Source organism: Mustela putorius, unplaced genomic scaffold, assembly GCF_011764305.1.
Source record: "Mustela putorius furo isolate JIRA1106 unplaced genomic scaffold, ASM1176430v1.1 tig00003858_pilon_pilon_pilon, whole genome shotgun sequence".
In the NCBI taxonomy this organism is placed as follows: domain Eukaryota; kingdom Metazoa; phylum Chordata; class Mammalia; order Carnivora; family Mustelidae; genus Mustela; species Mustela putorius.
The window spans coordinates 40,487,501-40,506,978 of record NW_025422010.1 but is presented as its reverse complement, the minus strand read 5'-3'; the positions used below and the strand labels follow the sequence as shown (position 1 = coordinate 40,506,978).

The 19,478-nt window shown below is 51.3% G+C and overlaps 1 protein-coding gene across 1 annotated transcript in view; it reads left to right on the top strand.

Moving 5' to 3' along the window:
* The first annotated feature begins 16,725 nt into the window (after nucleotides 1-16,725).
* The window catches only part of SKOR2 (SKI family transcriptional corepressor 2), a 40,140-nt gene continuing 37,387 nt past the window's right edge, over nucleotides 16,726-19,478 (top strand). Inside the window, exon 1 of the mRNA XM_045065774.1 lies at nucleotides 16,726-19,346. Coding sequence (XP_044921709.1) covers nucleotides 16,749-19,346 — 2,598 coding nt within the window. The 5' untranslated portion in view covers nucleotides 16,726-16,748. The remainder of the gene's footprint in view (nucleotides 19,347-19,478) is intronic.

The following is a 19,478-nucleotide window of genomic DNA, read 5'->3' as shown; positions in this document are numbered from 1 at the left end:
CCTAAACTTTGGGGTGTTAGCCTTGCCAACTACAGCCACCAAAGTCATTGTCAAGAAGGTTAAAAATAGTTTAGCTTATTAACAGACAGTTGATATCTAAAGCTATATCTTCACAGCAGCCTCTACAACGAAGGGTTGCAAAAGATACCAAGGAAAGGCAAACCAAAAGTTTGTTTTAAGCTGATCCTGGCAAATCTCTAGCAGTTGTGCCCCCTAAACTAGCTGCCTTTGCCCTAGTTCTCAATATTCCAAGTCAGGAAAGAAAAGGGTAGGAATTATTTGCCGTGGTGCTTGAAGAAAAGCACTTTACAATCAAGGCCACCTCCTTGACCCAGAGTCAGTTCTAAAGCCTCCAGCTGATTCTGGATTGATTGATCCCCAAAGAGGTCCTCCTCCACCAGTCAATTCTTGGTAATCCAAAACTGTGCTTATTTATCCCACTATCAATAGAAATAAAGGACACCCTGCCTTCCCGTCTTTGCATTAGGGAAGAAAAAAATGAAGGAAGAAAATCTATTTCAGGTGTAACTAACATCGGGCAAGAGGAACCTTTCGGAAATGTCTGCCCCAGCAACTTTCCTCCGAGACTGGAGAAAAATGCCCCTTTTGGGGTGAGAGCTTTGGAGCTCCCCGCAGACATGTGACTGGATTCCAAACTCGGAAACCCCGGGAAAGAGCCGGGTTTCCTGCAAGGCAGCCAGCGTGCAGCATTTCTGATCCCATGGCTACCCTCCTTCATTTCAGGCACTCTGGTCGCCTGCGGTAGGGATTTGATTTTTTTTTTTTTTTCTAATATATTTTCATAGCATTGTGGGCTGGAGAGTGGCCTTTCTCCAAGCAAGTCCCGCGCCTCAGTCCTCGGGAAGTCGCTGTTGTCGCAGAGCCCATCCGCAGGTCCGATGAAAAGCAACAACTAGCCAGGAAACCCTCGGCTGAGCCTTTCATCCAGGACCTGGGTCCGCACGGCTCAGCGCCACACCCGCAGGGAAGCTCCAGCCCCGCCTCCGCCCTCCTCGGACCCGCCGGTCCTCCTCCAGTTCCTAAGAGGAGCGGGCACAGGAAGCACCCTGGGCTTCGGTTTCTCCAGGCCAACTCCCGGGAACCTGGAGGGCGAAGCCCAGCCTGACCCTCGTCTTCGGTGCACCCAGTCTGATCCCGCAGCATTTCTTGACTCCAGACTGAAAGAGGCAAGAGGTGGGGGGAGACCGAAAGTTAAAGACCTTCTCCTCCTGCCTCCCAAGATTCCGTATGGCACCTATTCCCGTCAGAGAAGCCCCAACGCTCGCCCGGCCCTCCTTCAGGGCGGCAGTGCTGGACTGCGGGATCCGAGACCGTTGGCAGAGAGGAAATCCCGTCAGTCCACTGGCTTCCTGGAGGAGTAGCCACTCGCGCCAAAGAAAGCAGCGGCCGGGCGCCTGCGGAGGTAACTGGCAGCACTGACAGAGAGCTTCAGGATGAAAGGAGGGCAAACGCCTTCTGGCATTTTCTCGAGGCCCAGGGACAGGGCCGAGGGCTCTCCATGGACTATCCGGGGAGTCCGCCACCGCCTACCGGAGCTGGGCCAGCTTCTGTCCCGACCGAGAAGTTTCCTGTTGCTCCGACGGAGGGGGAGGCTAGGGCCGCGGTGCGGTGCTGCTTTGTTCCTCCTACAGGAAGAAAGCGCCCCGAGCTGGGGTGTGAAGGAGGGGAAAGGTCCTTTTCTTAACCAAACCTTCACCCATTAACACTCTTCCTTTCTCCACGCGGAGCCTGGGGACCTCTGAGTTCAGTCCCATCCAAACCTTGGGACGCGCTGAACACGCAGGCGCCTTCTTCCAAGAACCCTCCCAATCAGGGGTGAACTGCTTGCACTCTTTCTCTCGATTATTAAATGGAAAGACCATACAGTTTTCTCGTTGTCTGGGCGTGATTCACTCCGCAACTGTCTGTCTCCATTTCTTTTCCATAAAGAGGGCAGTTCTCAACGGACATAATTACTAATGCTCCCATACCCTGTCTGCTCCCAAGCAGCGGAGTAGAGAGGTAAAGGGGAAAGAGTTCTGAGCTCCCACTCAGATCTCCACTTCTCTAGCCTAACAATCGTCTCTCCCAATCTCGTACCCACCCACTCACCTTCCCCCCCCCCAAAAAAATCACTCTTTGATTTGTAGCGAAGCTTCTCTGGGCAAAGGGTCTCGAAGCTTGCAGCAGGTAGCTAGAGCAGGGCTGTAAGGCTGGACCTAGATTTTTCTCCAGAAGTTAATGCAAAGTGAAAGAAGTGGAAGGAGTGTGCCCAGAACCCGGAGACTGGATTTGACATTGGGAGTAAAAAGCGCGTTTAATCCGGGGACTCTCTTTCCCACGCTGCGCCATCCCACACCACCACCCACCCGACAGGTTTGCAAACCCAGTTTCAAGCCCTGGGAACTTGAGCCAGTAAAGGTCATTGCCCGGCTCTGAGCCGCAAAGCCCCGTTCCTCTGGGGGCGGGAAATCTAGTATTCGTAGACACTCCAGTCACTGGGTCGCAAACTTGACCCTCTCACCTGCACCACTAGGGCCGGCGGCGGCTGGCGCGCGTGTGGACTAGTGGTGCACAGTCGGTCTGCGGCGCCTTCCACCCGCCAGCATCGGGCTGTTCTCTTAATGAATTACTAATGAGTTAAAATTGGGCAGCAGGCTTAATTAAAGCGTAGAGGCAATGTGTTTACCACATTGTAATTGAACTCATTAGGGCTATGGCTTTTTGTTTTTTAAGCAGCCGCCTTCCTTCTCTGCGTCGAATAATCTATGGGAAGCGTTTATTAGAGAAGGAGGGGTTAGGGGAGAAACAGTCCATCAATTCTTTCAATGAAAAAGACAGGGTGAGAGTGGGGAGGGGGATACGACCTCTATTGCGCGGATGTTTTGACGGAGCCAGGGCTAGACCGAGGCTTCGCAATACGTTCCAAGGGTAGAGTGGCCCAGAGAGCGCTGCCGGCGCTTGGAAAGTTGCCAAAGGAAGGACCAGGCCGGAACCCGAAAGTCTACCTTTGTAATACCACTCAGTCCTCCCGAATTCGGCCGGTATCCCATATTCTCACCACCACCGCCCGGAGCGCTGGACTCCGCTGGAAGCCCAGCCCGCACTCGCCCTACAAGCGGTCTGACACTTCACAATGAGATGGATTCGGCTAACTTGTCTTTTTAAAGCAACATAAGAGGGCACCTGGGTGGCTCAGTTGGTTAAGCAACTGCCTTCGACTCAGGTTATGATCCCGGGATTTCGGAATCGAGTCCCGAATCAGGCTCCCAGCTCCACGGGGAATTTGCTTCTCCCTCTGACCTTCCCCCTTCTTGTGCTCTCTCTCACTGTCCCTCTCTTAAATAAAAGTCTTTTTAAAACAAAGAAAAAAAATAAAGCAATATAAGGCCCTAAAGACTTCCTCCCTGGCTGTGCTGAGAACTCACTCCTGTCTCCAGTGCCCCACCCCCCAAAACACACACACACACACACACACACACACACACACGTCCGTTCTGGAGACACACAGTGGGTGCCTTTGACCCGTGCTTCTTATGGACTCCCCCCTCCCGCCGGACCTCACCTCGAGTGGTTGTCCCTCCCCGGGGACTGGGACAGGAGGAGGGGTCCCTGCTGGTAGTGAATTGCCCAAGGGCGGCACCGGAGAGGCGCACCTGCGCGCCCTGGGATAACCCTTCTCCTGGCAGGGAGCCCAAGCTGCCAGCCCGGGTTGCACGCCCCCAAGGCAAATTGCTCCTTTTTGCCCCTGGCCCCACTCCAATTATCAGGCCTCCAAACCTCCCCTAGTTTCTCTGCTGTTTAGACCACTGGGCGTGGAAAGGCGGGGGTGGAGGGCTAGGGCTGGCGCAGCACTCCTCGCCTTGCCCTGCCCTGCCTGACCAACAGGCGGCGTCAGAGATCTAGGTCTGAGCTGGGGAGTGGGGGGTGCGGATCTAAGCGAGCTAAACCTAGAAGCTGGGCGCCAGGAGAGCGACCCTCACCCCCAAACTTACGAACTTGCCCAGGAGAGGAGTGGAAAGAGCTGGGTGGCTGCAGGGGACCGCCGAGAAGGGGAGAGGCTGACGGGACAGAGTCGCGGTGGAAGACCCGACCGCAAGCAGGAGTGAGGAGGACCGCGGGCTGCGGGCAGCGGAGGCGGATCCCGCGCTGGGGAGGCGGTAGGCTCGGCGGGAGGCAGAGAGCGGCAGTGGAGCCGCGGAACAAGAGGCAGGCGGGGAGGACCAAGCGCGGAGGGCCGGAGACCGCGAGGGCAGTGCAGTCAGGTAAGTGGCCTCGGCCTCCGCCCTCGGCCTTCCCTCCTTTGGGAAAAAACTGGGTTGAAAGGGACTCCAGGAACTTCCGGCCCCGGTACAAACCCCCCCGCTGACCCCTACCTCCACCCCTCCCCTCCCGCCTTAAAAGCACACCTATTCCCAAGTCCTCACTCCATATCGTTTGTGGCTTCTCTCAAATTCTCCCACCCGGTCCATCCCCCACCCATTCCATCTCCTCTCTCTATCTGACCCGGGAGGTTCAGGTGAATTGTCTCTAATTTGTTGCTAAAAGATTAATTGCAGAGGATGGGTTCATTTGATTAAGGCAATTAATCTTTGGTTACAGCGTCCTAGTGTCACTTGTGTGTTGGGGGGGCCGTATAGAAAAAGATAGAGAAAGAAGCAAACAAGACTTTTTGGAGAATTGTGGAAAGAGGCTACCCCGCCTGGGACTGCAGCAGCGTCTTCGCGCCTACACCCCGGCCGCCCGCGGCGCGGTTTCAGCACCTCCAAGCTAGGACAGCGACTCCCGCGAGCGCGCCTGGTAACTTCCGGGTTCCAGGAGTTTACGCCGCTCAGGCAGAGGCAAGAGCTGACCAGCACCAAGGGTGCAGTCCCCCCAGCTCTCCCCGCTTTTCCTGTGTCCTCGGTCCAACCATTTGGGCTTCCCTGTCACCACTTCACAGCAGGATCCGACCAAATAGAGTCGGAAAAAGGAGAACCCCCCCCCCCAAAGGCTCCTAGAAAAGTTCCCAAAGCCGGAGTTTTCTCTTTTCATGAATAATTAACGCCGGTCATAAATAACTGATGGCGGCAGTGGAGAAGGGAAGAGGGAGGAGGCCGGCGAGAGAGCCAGGGCGGCCAAAGAGAGATCGAAGAGTTTGTTAAAGGACCATTAAGGAGGCCTTGCTGGGAACGGCATTCGGCATTCCACCGTAGATCACGCAGAACGGTTCCACCCAGGCCTGGGGTAAAAGCGGGGAGCGAAGGCGCCCAGGGGAACCGAGATTGTGCTGACCAAGGCCAGAGCACCCATGCAGGCCCCGGTCTCGGCACTTTCCCTATCCCCTCTTTTCCACCCAGGACTCATCTTCCCAGAGCCCTTGGAACATCAAGTCATCCCTGCGCCTCCGTGCCCCCCTCCCCGCGCCCTCCTCCGCCCCTCCCTCCACTCAGGTCCAAAGTGCAAAAATTCTAGGTTAAGTAGTAGAGACCCAGGGATGAACCTGGGCTTTGAACTCTGTCAGTTCTGTCCAGGCCTGTGGCAGGTCCTGCCCAATCCCAAATAATTTGCAGGCACCTTCCCAAACCACCCCCTTCGACCCCAGATTGTACCATATCATTCTTTACAGGCTGATCCAAAGTCTGGGGACTCCAACTTCAAGCTTCTCTTTTCCATCTGCCCACACCAGAACCTGGAGGAACAGGGTATTTACACGCGTGTGCGCCCATACACACACACACACACACACACACACACGCTGCTCCATGCTCTTCCACTGCCTCTCCATTATCTCCAATTCCTCACTTCTTCTGAAAGTTAAACATACTGACCTCTGGCACCTTGTGTCCATCCTAGCTGAACTGAGACTCTTGGGCAGGGGTCTCAGAACATGGAAGAAAGCCCAAAAGGAAACCCTTGCTCCTAGTTTGGAGGCCTGTGCCAGGGCCTCTTGATCCCTCTAGGAAACACTGGCTTCTCACCAGTCTGCCTCAAATGGCCAGTGCTTGTTTTTAGAGTGAAAGTACTGAAGGCGCCTCAGCCTGGCAGCCAGCACAATCCTTCACAAGGACTCCTTAGGCCATCCCACAAGCAAAGCCATGCTTTTCCTAGTGCAATTTGTCACAGGCTCTGGGTAGAAGATATTGGAGACTGTACCAACCACTGGCTGTGAGATCGGGTTTTGCTTTAGGGGCAGGCCGGAGCCTCTTTTTTGAGCCTTTCCATTGGTTAACAGCTTCTACCACGCCTACTTCCTTTATGATCAGCTCCTGACCTCTGGATATGCCAAAGGTCATCCTGGCTTTTCTGGACTGGGAGCTGTGGGTAGCTTCCAGAAAGTAAAATTGGACCCTAGATTTTTAAATGAACATTCTTTTTTTTTTTTTTTTAAGATTCTATTTATTTATTTGACAGAGAGAGATCACAAGTAAGCAGAGAGGCAGGCAGAGAGAGGAGGAAGCAGGCTCCCCACTGAGCAGAGAACCCCACATGGGGCTTGATCCCAGGACCCTGAGATCACGACCTGAGCCGAATACAGAGGCCTTAACCCACTGAGCCACCCAAGCGCCCCTTAAATGAACATTCTTTCTTCTCTTTATGTTATATTAAAGAAAACACTGGAATTGCTTTTATTTTCTTGCCAACCTCATCCCCAATCCAACACTCTCCAAAACCTGAGCTTTACATTTCTAACAACTGGGAAGTTCTGGGTGGGGAAGGGAAATGAAGAGAGAATAGGGAGGTTTTAGGGAATTGTCTCCCTTCCTCAATAGGGACTAGAGACCCAGGAGAATTGTGAAACTAGACAAAGGGGTGGGAGGAAATCAGATCTAGGGAGTTAGGGGATGGATAGCCTGGAGCCATGGGTTGTTTACTTCTCATATAAAATATAACTCCCCCAAGCAGGAAGTTACTGCAAACAAGAATCAATAATGAATGAATCTCCTGTAATAAAATACTTACATAATTAGCACAAGTCAAGTGGTTGCATTATGTTAACCTTTTGCAACTCTGAGCTGGAAAATTTTGCTCCAGAATTCCTCAGAATGCTGTTTTCATTCTCAAGAGAGGGTGAGAGCCAAGTGTTCACCCAGCCTTCCACTCTGTTATAATATGGTTTTCCATTTCTGAACCAGAACATAAGTACTTCTGAAATATAACAGAAAACTCTCTTTGGTGAATTCAAAACAGTCATTAACATTCAGTTTTAAGTGAATGTTAACAGTAAATAAAGAAATCTCTTGATTGTAATAGTAGTAACAAAGCAATAATTACCCAGTAGGTGGTCATCAGTAATGATAAATGTATCATTATTACTGTGTGAGTCTGGGAACTCAGTTTTGGAAACTACTTCAGACTTTTTAGTAGCATGGCTGGTTACAAAGCATTTCTTAGCCTGCAAAAGCCATATAATTTTATACACAATTTAGGTGAAAATAAATTTAAATCTGTATATTACATTTTTAATTTCAAGTTAGTAATTAAAGTTGGTTCATTATATCTCCTCTGAAACCCTCAGTGCTCATCTCCGCGGTTTGTTTGTACAATTTGTTTCTAAGACACCCAAGGTTACACAGTTCTAAAAGATGGAAAATTTAATTATTTGCCAACATGAAGAGTTTGTCGATGGTATCATAACACATCTTGAAAAAGTTTGGGACTGGTTAGTTATTTTCACTTTGAACCCCTAACCCCAAGGAAGAAAGCCTTTTTTGTTAAAAAAAAATTTTTTTAATACACAAAATAGAAAATGCCTTTGAATGTTCACTGGTTGCTATGTTTTCAAGGGAAAAAAAAAATCAATGACTCAGATTTCTACCCCCCTCTTTCCTGGGATTTATTTTGCTAATATCTAATTTCACCTCTTGCTACCACTGAGTTAACGACTGCAGGCAGGAGGAACGCTGAAAGCATGATGATCACTGGGTAGCCAGAGAGCACATGATAGTTTAATAGTGTATTAGCTAATGGGATCAAGCTCAATGGCAAAGTAGCAAATTTTCTAACAGGGAGGGGTGGGAGGAAAGAGAACAGGAAAGGGAGGGAAATGCCTTCATTTCCCCAGGAAATAAAATCCAATGTTCTTTCCACCAGTGTCAGCTGGGAAGATGTTAAATGTGTATCTATGTCATTTTCTCTCCTGTGACATGTCAACAGACAATACATACCCCCTCCCCCAACACCCACTCCTCTGCGTCCCGTCTCCAAGCTTCAAAAGGTCCTGTTCCACACCCTTTATACTTCTTCAGTCTCAGTTTTTTCTTAAATTTTTTCCTTGAAACAAAAGAGCCAGATATTAAAAAAAAAAAAAAAGCCCCAAACCACATTTCTTATTCTTGGTGATAGTTGGAGTCTTCCTACAATTAGAGTCTTTTGCATAAATCCACCCAAATACTTGCCTTGGTTTTTCCTCTCTCACAGCCTCTATTTCTTGTTCCACTTTCTCCCTTCTTTTTCTCCCCCTTTTCTCCTCTCCCTTCTTTAGGAGTGGCAATCAAAAAAGGCAAGCATCTTGCCTCGTTATTCATTATTATAGCAGTATCTTTGAGTCGCATCTTTGCCAATGAAAACTCCATGTAGATGCCTATCCTTTTGTTGTAGCGACCTAGGTTATTCAGAAGCAGAGACAAAAGCCTGAAGTGATGTGATCTAAATGAGCTCTGGGGTTTTCCAGCTGGGACCACCTCCATTTCAAAAGACCCCCTCCTTGCTAATATGAGGAGGAGGGAAGTGGAAGGGGCGGGTACATATGTGTATGCATGCACAGAGAGAGAAAGAAGAGAAGGAAGGGAGAGATCCTAGTGGGCTATTCCTTGTGCTAGAGTCCCTCTTTGATGCACATTCACAGGTGTGTTCAAGGAACATGTATTCATGGGCATATGTGTGTCCTTGGGTATTTTGTGTGCCTTTGAATTTTATTTTGGTCAAGTAATATTTGCTAAATAACCACTAAGTACACCAAGGACATGTTCCATTCCATATTTTATTACTTCATGTAAATTATGAGCACATGTGTGTACTTTGCCGTGTTTATAAGTTTGTGAGGATTTGTGAAGAACTGTGAACTCTTTGTTATAAAAAAGAAAGTTCAATAGCAAATGCTTCCATTAGTCTCTGGCCTCTGTGAACCAGTAAGGTAAGATCCTTCTCTGCCACTTACCCAAGGGCACATTTTCTTGTGAGAATGATTTCCTTTGATTAAGGAGAATTGAATCTTGGTTCGTTGTCCTACAGTCTATTTCTTACAGTTGTTTGTAAGAAGGATAAGGACTCTCGCTGATTTCCATAGTCATTGGTGCACAAGGATCTCAAGAGATCACCAGGGCAGGGATACAGGTGCAAATGTGTTCATTTTCCCTTCCTTTCCCCTGTTGTGGTTTAGGTTTTTTTTTTTTTTTTAATATTTATTTATTTATTTGACAGAGTGGTTTAGGTTTTTATGTTTGTGCTCCCACTGCACTTCTCTCAGCCCTCCCTGGCCCCAGGGGAAAAGGCCCTTGTTTATAGACAGTATTTTGGAGAAGGCTCAAAGAACAAGAGCCAGCCTCAGAATGCTCAGAGGCTTTTTTTTTTTTTTTTTTTTTTTTTCATTTCTTCCGTGACTGCCATCATGGATGAGTCTTTAGTTTGCTCCTCGTCCTTGGTTTGCTTCATGTAACTTCAGCTAGAGCAATGGAGGAAAAGCCAGGGAGTCTGAGCTGTGCTTGCCAGGCTGCAGAAAGCTCCTTTGGATGGAAAGTGGGAACCAGGGTTTATCGGCAATAATTATCATTATGGTCATTTTCATTGGTAATTTTTATTATCAACGTATTTTAAATGGGCTAAGCAAACACTAGCAGTAGTTCTGGCTACCTTACACAAAATAAACACTAGACCAATTAGGGGCACAATAAAGTTCTAATGAAAGAGACTAAGGTTCCTCCAAGGAACTTGGCTCCCTCTCTGCTCACCACTAAGCTAAAATGCCATTGATGTCTTTTATTCTGGGACTGTTGAATGTTTCTAATATTATCTTGCAATAGTACAGGCCTCATCCTCTGAGGAAGGTACTACCATATATTAAATGACTACTGTGCGCCAAACACTTTACATATATTACCTTATTTAATTCTCAAACATCCCTGAGAGTTACATATCAATCTTCTCATTTTGCAGATGAAGAAATCGGGGCTTAGGGAGGTTAGGCGTAAAAGCAAAATTCCATAGCTACTAAGTGATCAAAGAGAGATTTATATCATTTTATCTGACTGAATCCATACATTCTGATACACCAGAATTCTTGTGTCCCTTCCATTTCTACGAATCTTCCAGTTTCCTTCTGGGCCATATGAGTCTCCTCCTGCAGATTTGGAACAAATATCAATGCCCTACCTGATGCAGAAATACCAATGTCAGGGACACCGAAGCAGTACTATTTCTGCTTAAGAGTTTAGAATGGGGTAAGAGGGAAGGAATGCGAGGGATAGAAGATGTTTCTTTTATCTGTAACTGTCATGAGTTCTCCAATACCAAATCTGGAAGCTGGAGAAGAGAAAATATCTGGTATCTGTAATTGTAGTGAATTTCTATTGAGACCTTTATCTTGTGGGCCAAGGCAAATGCTATCCATGGAGATGGGACAGGTGTGGCAGAAATAGGGAATATGTTTCTGTGCCCCCACCCTGCCTGCCTTTTAAGTCTTCAAAACCAATGTGGAGCCCGGAGCCTAATCTAGGACTCTGAGGGTTACAGGACGGGAGCCTTCTTCCCGGAGGGCTTTGAATGCAATAGGATCTGCTACGCCTCTGAGCGGTAAATTCGCGTCAGCACCGCGAACAGCTCCTGCCCCTGCTTTGGCCTTGGGATCGAACCCGCAGGGTCCCCCGGCCGGCCGCAGCTCGGAAACAGACTGCGTCCAAAGTGTAGGACTCCCCGGTCAGATTTGGGTTCGCTTCAACCAATTGTTAAAAGCTGCAGCTGGAAACCACCTTCCAGGCTGCCGCGCCGGCCCCGTGAGCCTGCATCCAGGCGTCGCCTCTCCAGTTCCGAGAGGACCAGCTCGGTTTGCGGTTTTCCTTTGGGTCCGGTGTCTGGGCTCCTTTACCTGTCCCTGGCCTGGGTGAACCGCAGCCGCCCGGAACGGAGATGAGAGTGGAAATGCTCTTCTCTGTGTGGTGATACATCATGCAAACGGGTGACACCAGTTTAACCAATAAAACAATTTGAATCAATTAGCCGGCTGAGGAGAGTCCCGACGTGTAAAATGCATGTCAGCTCGAATAGGAAAGCATTGATTAACTCAGCCAGACCTGCCGCCTCCCACCACCGCCGGCTCCTCCCTGAGCCTGCCATGGTCCCAGGGGCGAGGACAGGGACTGACAAGAATCAGGCACCCCTGGCCCAAGACAGGAACATGGAAGGGCTGTGGAAGACCACTAGGAAACTTGTTCAAACTGAGGAGAAAGCAAAAAAGTCAGAGACACTGTGGGTGGCAAAAAGTTGCTCACAGACTCAAAACATGTAAACAAAATGTAATTTCGCAGTCCAACTGCGGATTCCCTGAAACATGGAGTCTGGCTTTGAACAACTGTTCTCCACCTTCACCTTCCAAAAATATAATTGGTCTGACAGCCCAAACAGGAACCCAGACTCATTGGGGGAATAAAATTTTGCACTGTCTTAGAATTATTTGTAAATGTACTTAACCTAACATCACACATTTCCCTTTTCAGTGAAATGTTACTGCATTAAAAGAAAAGACTTGTATGGCAGTAAGCCCCCAAAATAATGTACAAATTAAGGGAAGGAGGTGGCTAGAGGTACCATTGAGTGTGGATTCACTCCTCAGGGTAATTTGGGGTGGGAGGGAACACAAAGATTTATCCTGTTTTTCTTTTCGAGGAAAGGTGTTTTTGAAGACATGTTTCAAAATAGGGATCTGTAAGAGGAAAAGAAGCTTGGGGGGTTGGGACAAAGATGAGAACAGTTCCACAAGAAAGGAAAGATCCCATGGTGCCTTGCGGTACATTAATGAGTTGATTTGACTTTTCACCCCCCCCCCCCATTTTCAAGTCTTAAAATCCACTCCATTGTCAGGCGTCCTTTCCAAGCAGCACACACTTTCTTTTTAGCAGTCTGGGCTCTAGGAATAGTAAGCAAGCCAGACCTTGCTTTGTGGGAGACTCTGACCCCAGGGAAGGGACAGGGAATGTAGGAAAAAAGAGGCCTGGCTCGGGAACCTTCAGAAGAGCACAAGGCCTTCAGCCTTAGGAGGGAAAAGATTTGTGAATGACCATGACACTCTTTTGGCTAAGGGGCTGGGGAGGCACAAAGTGTGTTTTATTTTCTTTTTCTTTTCTTTCTTTCTTTCTTTTTTTTTTTTTTTAAGAATAGGAGGCTTGACATTGGGGAGGGTATGTGCTATGGTGAGTGCTGTGAAGTGTGTAAACCTGGCGATTCACAGACCAGTACCCCTGGGGATAAAAATACATTATATGTTTGTTTATTAAAAAAAAAAAAAAAAAGAAGAAGAAGAAGAATGGGAGGCTGGGGGGGGGGGCACCTGGGTAGCTCAGGTTAAAGCCTGTGCCTTCAGCTCCCGTCATGGTCTCAGGGTCCTGGGATCGAGCCCGCTTTGGGCTTTCTGCTCAGTGGGGTGCCCGCTTCCTCCTCTCTTCCTGCTTGCGTCTTTGCCTACTTGTGATCTCTGTCAAATAAATTTAAAAAAAAAAGAAAAAAGAAAAAAAAAGAATGAGAGGCTTGGGAGGCAATTGGGAGGGAGCACTTCAGTGACTTCAGTTCCTTTGGACAGAGCCTAACTGGTGCAGCTAATGCCTTCAGAAACCAGGAAATGGGCAAAAAGTTATTTCACTGCCATTTAAAACTTATGTCCCCCAAAAGTCAAAATTTTCATAACTCTGAAACTGCTTTTTGGCATTTTGATTTAAGACAGGCACAAATCCTACTTCTCTCACTTTTCTGTTTGATCTACTCTGTTTGGTTTCTTGACTTTTGGTAAAGTGTTAAAATTGCTCATTTTCCCTTCTGTACGTAGGGTGGTTCATTGTTAATGCTCTAGGATGGAGTCTGCTTGGACTTCCCAATTCCTGGCTAATAAAGTTTGTTTGATCACTTCTGCAATGAGACGGCCCAATTCTAAGCCTGTGTGTTTACCAGGCAGCAGTTGAAAATTCAGTTATGAAACTAAAGGAAAAACTTTAACGATTCCCAATCCCAACCCCTGCTGGTATCCTGCAAATAGATAGCTTTTTCCCTTTTTGATAAACTAGGGATAGTCATTTTGACTCCTGACACCTGATCAGTTAAGAGACAATATACTGACACTTCACTATATTTTAGGGTATGTCTCAGCTTGGGGAAGCCATGGCAAAGGGTTATTTCTCATTCTGACAGCTTTTATTTTATTTTATTTTATTTTATTTTATTTTACTTTACTTTCTGTATGGTCCTACATACTTTACATATGATCCTACATTCCTGGAGGAATCTACTTTTCTGGGAGAATTGGTAACTTGCTCAATGTGGGTCAGGTTTGGGGGCCTCCTTGCTTTCCAAACTCGCCTTTTCCTTACGCTGAGGTGGCCTGCATGGGTCTTAAAAAATGGATTAGAGAACTATTCTGAATGAGTTGATAGATGAGTACACACACACACTCACTGGGGTCCTTACTTAACTGTACGATTTCTAAAATAGAAAATGTTGCAATGACCTTCTGTATCTTGTCCTAAAAAGCAAGGACACTCTTCATGCTTCCTTCCAAGTTTCTAGACTGGGAACCCCACACAGAACTTCTCCCCTTTTTCTCATTTCGCAGTGTTTCAAAAGAGGCAATGAAGTTAATCTATTCTCCAGCTGACTGTGGTTTCTCTGTCTTCGGAGGTACAGTGAGGCTACTGCTTTGCACCGTGAACCAGAGGAATCATTCACGAAGGAGGGAGGCTCGGAGAAATAAGGGGAGGGGACAGCAACGGGCAGGGATACAGTCAATTTAGAGACGTCCTTCTACAATCCGGGGCCTCCTGGATCCAGGTCCCCAGGATGCACGCATACTGTTCGACTCCTAAATCAGATCTGCTGCTACAAGCACTATTGGCTGCGTTTTTTGCTCCGGGGTTGGAGAGGTTGTTGTCAATTGAGGGTTGGTTAGGTGTTAGCTTTCTTGCCTGCTGAGAAAGGATCTCGATGTGGCTCGATCTCGCTTTTCCTCCCCCCTCCCACCCTGTAACATGCCAGCCCTTTAATGTGGAGTGTCAGGGAGACGGTGACGTCACCTTGCCCGCTGGGTGGCGTCCCCTCGGTCCGACAGGAGTTCAGAGACAGAGAAAGGCGCTGTCAGACTGCGCTCCACCTGGGGCTCGCCTGCCGCGGCTTTCCGCGCGCCCACACTTTCGGCGGTCGAGGGGACGCCCCGCCACAATTCAGGCTGTCGTTCTCCCCGGGCCCGGGTTCGAGCGCCATTAGCGCCGACGAGCGCCAGGATCTTCACACGGAGCCCTCCGGAGTCCCGCCCGCTGGATTCGAGGACCCGCTTGGATGCTTCGCCTCCGAGCGCCCTCGGAAGATGGGCCGGCAGCCACGCGCGTAAAGACACCTAAGGGTTACCAGGTACTGCTGAACCCGCCCGCCCTGCCTCTGCACACAGTTGAGCGTCCCAGCGGCGGGGTGTTCCGGGTTACGCTGAGGGGCAGCGGCGGGCTGCGGTGGCGGCTGGTCTGGGATCCAGGGGAGTTAAGTTGGGGGTCGCTGGCTCCTGAGTCGGACAGGCAAGTTCGCCAGCTTCCATTATCGGGTCAACTAACTTTCGTCCCCTCTCCCCCGACCCGCTTTAACCACCACCCCCCCAACCTCAACCCTCTTATTTCTGTCTCTGCTCTTACAGGAGTTTCTGGGAGGGTTTGGGGTGACAGTGGAGGACACCCAGGTGGAGGCACCCTGCCCAGTCTACAGCTGCTAAGATTGCGGGTCTCGAACGTAAAGTCAACTCTCCGCCAGGGCCGGGCCCGCGGAGCGCCGTTGCTCCGCAACGAGAGTTCCCGTTATCCCAGGGTCTTATTAAGATCCCGAGAACCCGGTTTGGAAGGGAAATGAGCATTGAAGGACCATTTGGTGAAGCTAGGGCCGGTTATGTTAGGCCCAGGTATCACATTGCGCCTTGAACTGCCATTTAACGCCCTGTCCCCTGAAAAAATTGTCTCTGATCCATCCGAAGTGACAAGCCAGGCTCTCGTCTCGTTTGATCGCGTCGAGGTTTGTTCAGCCTTCCTGGAGGCCGCGGAAGGTAATGAGAGCTGAGGATCCAGGGGGCAGCAGGGCAAAGGCATCGGGATAGATGTCGCAGGGGTCCAGAGAGGGCAAGGACATGGCAATTTGGGTGAAAGGGTAAGATAGTATCTAGGAAATCGCTGTACAGCAAACTCCAGTGTACTTGGCCAGGAGTGGCAATGCTTCCGGCCATCGGTGATTTATCAGGGCAAAAGGTAGTGGTCGCAGCGGCACCCCGCATGACATGTAGCTATGGAAAGGTCACTGTCTTGTTTTCCTAGGTTATGAACAACTTTGTTTGGTTTTGATTTAGCAGCGTTTATCGCAAAGATTTCTTTCGCTTGCTTTTTGTGTGTTTTCAATTTACTGGATATTTCCCCGTTTTATGGTATCCCAGTGACCAAAGAAGATAGAAATTTTACTGCAGGCCTAACCCCGGGCTTCTGCTTCCAACAATCCCACGGATTACCTGGTCCAGGAATTATCTAAACCATGGGTCAGCTTTTCCCTCTTACAGATACAGAGATATCTACCTAGATCAGAAAAAGAAGTGTCACAGAAAGTTGTTCATCTCACGATGAAATTGGTCTTTTAAAGCCCGCCAGTAATGATCGCCACAAATTGTTAGTTTCTTTACACAGTTTCTGGGCTTTCACAAAATCACCTGTGCTTATTTGTTCATTGTCATGAAATGACAGAAAACAGTTGTTCAATACCTACACATCTACAACTTCATCCTCTGAAACTGTATCTCTGGAACCAGAACCACTGAGTTCAGCAAGTGGCTTTTGAAAGATTGAAAGTAAGATGGCCTGTTTTGGGCAATCATGCATATGGCTTTGTACATTTTCCTATCTTTCAAAAAAAATTCTAATTGCAGTATCAAAATATCTAATGGCAAAGATGGGGGAGGAAGGATTTCGTTTTGCTTTAATAAGTTGTGTCTCGAGCAGTAGTGCATCCCCCCCCCCCCCCAGAAACCACGAGTACCACAAAAAAACACTTATTTAAAGTTTTGGATTTATTTTTTTAACCAAAATCAATCTATTTTTAAGCAAATGTAAATGGTCTTTTTAAATTGAGGTTTTGATGACCAACCCCCAGTTTTCTATAATTTTAGCAGGTATGCCATTTCATTCTAATAGCGTCTATAAATCGGGGATAAGTTTTTGAGTTTCTTAGGAATTGATTGCATTTTTTTAAACCCACAGTTAAGTTACTTTGGATGTTTAGAATAGAAGAAAAGTAATTCCCAACCCCTGCATTTCCAACAGACAACCTTGAAGACAACTAAGCGGGGTGACCTCTGTGTCTGAAACTTGGTCCCTTTGCCCAGAGCTAATCTTGTCTTAGCCAGAGCAAGGGAGTCATTATAATTGTTTAGTTAGCAAGTCAACCCATCCCATCTGTTTTAGACTGAAAAGGCTCCTAGTCAACGCTTTCTCCTTTCCATTTCAGTCTCCAAGACAGAACCGGAGGGCTGGGCCCGGGCTTTCGCCGCGGAGGAAATGGCTTCCAGCCCGCTGCCGGGGCCCAACGACATCCTGCTGGCATCGCCATCGAGCGCCTTCCAGCCCGACGCGCTGAGCCAGCCGCGGCCAGGCCACGCCAATCTCAAACCCAACCAGGTGGGCCAGGTGATCCTCTACGGCATTCCCATCGTGTCGTTGGTGATCGACGGGCAGGAGCGCCTGTGTCTGGCACAGATCTCCAACACTCTCCTCAAGAACTTCAGCTACAACGAGATCCACAACCGTCGTGTGGCGCTGGGCATCACGTGCGTGCAGTGTACGCCGGTGCAGCTGGAGATCCTGCGGCGCGCCGGAGCCATGCCTATCTCATCGCGCCGCTGCGGGATGATCACCAAGCGAGAAGCCGAGCGCTTGTGCAAGTCGTTCCTTGGCGAAAACAGGCCCCCCAAGCTGCCCGACAACTTCGCCTTCGACGTGTCTCACGAGTGCGCCTGGGGCTGCCGCGGTAGCTTCATTCCCGCGCGCTACAACAGCTCCCGCGCCAAGTGCATCAAATGCAGCTACTGCAACATGTACTTCTCACCCAACAAGTTCATCTTCCACTCGCACCGTACGCCCGACGCCAAGTACACGCAGCCGGACGCAGCCAACTTCAACTCGTGGCGCCGTCATCTCAAGCTCACTGACAAGAGTCCCCAGGACGAGCTAGTCTTCGCCTGGGAGGATGTCAAGGCCATGTTCAACGGCGGCAGCCGAAAGCGCGCGCTGCCCCAGCCGGGCGCACACCCCGCCTGCCACCCGCTCAGCTCCGTCAAGGCGGCCGCCGTGGCAGCTGCAGCTGCGGTGGCTGGAAGCGGGGGACTACTGGGTCCGCACCTGCTGGGGGCGCCCCCGCCCCCGCCGCCGCCTCCACCCCTGGCAGAGCTAGCTGGCGCGCCCCACGCCCATCACAAGCGGCCGCGCTTCGACGACGACGACGACTCGCTGCAGGAGGCGGCCGTCGTGGCAGCAGCCAGTCTCTCGGCCGCCGCCGCCAGCCTCTCGGTAGCCGCGGCCTCTGGCGGCGCCGGGGCGGGAGGGGGCGGCGCCGGGGGCGGCTGCGTGACCAGCGTTGGCGCCGGCGCGGGCGCGGGCGCGGCGGCTGGCGCCAAAGGCCCGCGCAGCTACCCGGTCATTCCGGTGCCCAGCAAGGGCTCTTTTGGGGGAGTGCTGCAGAAGTTCCCGGGCTGCGGGGGGCTCTTCCCGCATCCCTACACCTTCCCGGCCGCAGCCGCCGCCTTCGGCTTGTGCCACAAGAAGGAGGACGCGGGCGCCGCGGCCGAGGCCCTGGGGGGCGCGGGCGGTGCGGGCGCAGCGCCGAAGGCCGGCCTGTCTGGCCTCTTCTGGCCCGCGGGCCGCAAGGACGCTTTCTACCCGCCCTTCTGCATGTTCTGGCCTCCGCGGACCCCAGGCGGGCTTCCAGTGCCCACCTACCTACAGCCCCCGCCCCAGCCGCCTTCGGCGCTCGGCTGCGCGCTTGGAGAAAGCCCGGCCCTCCTGCGCCAGGCCTTCCTGGACCTGGCTGAGCCCGGCGGCGCGGGTGGGAGCGCAGACGCTGCGCCCCCGCCGGGTCAGCCCCCTCCGGTGGTAGCCAACGGCCCGGGCTCCGGCCCTCCGCCTCCTGCTGGGGGCACGGGCCCCCGCGACCCTCTCTTCGAGTCGCCCCCGGGCGGTAGCGGTGGGGACTGCAGCGCGGGCTCCACGCCGCCGGCCGACCCCGGCGCCGTGTCGGGTGCAGGCGCCGCGGCCACCGGAGCGGGCCCCGCGGGAGCCCGAGTGCCCGCACCCCACCATCCGCACCTCTTGGAGGGCCGCAAGGCAGGCGGAGGCAGTTACCACCATTCGAGCGCCTTCCGGCCGGTGGGCGGCAAGGACGACGCTGAGAGCCTGGCTAAGCTGCACGGGGCGTCAGCGGGAGCGCCACACTCGGCCCAAGCGCATCACCACCACCACCATCACCAGCCGCACCACCACCACCACCATCATCCCCCGCAGCCGCCGTCGCCGTTGCTGCTACTGCCCCCGCAGCCCGACGAGCCGGGTTCTGAGCGCCACCACCCGGCCCCGCCGCCGCCTCCGCCCCCGCCGCCCCCGCTGGCCCTGCAGCCGCACCACCGAGGCCTTCTGTCCCCCGGGGGCACCAGCTGCAGCTACCCCAGCGAGGACAGCTCCGAGGACGAGGATGACGAGGAAGAAGAGCAGGAGGTGGACGTAGAGGGCCACAAACCCCCCGAGGGCGAAGAAGAGGAGGAGGAAGGTCGAGACCCTGAGGAGGAGGAGGAGGAAGACGAGGAGACGGGAGTCCTGCTAGCGGACCCCTTAGTCGGGGGCGGCCGGTACCTCCAGGGCCGAGGGCTGTCAGAGAAGGGGAGCAGCCGGGACCGCGCTCCGGCCGCGCCGGGCGCTTTCCCACTCGCCCTGAACTCCTCCAGGCTGCTTCAGGAGGACGGGAAACTGGGTGACCCCGGCGGCTCAGACCTACCCCCGCCCCCGCCCCCGCCTCTGGCCTCCCAGAAAGCAAGCGGCGGCAGTAGCAGCAGCCCGGGCAGCCCCGTCCACCATCCATCACTGGAGGAGCAGCCCTCCTACAAAGATGTAAATATCCCCTTTAGGCTCCTTCAAGCTAATTATTATTATTTAAATGCACCTTTAGGCTGAATCAGTTACATATGCGCAGGAAAGATGAATCACCAGATTTCCCCACAGAAATGAAATATTCAGTGTGTT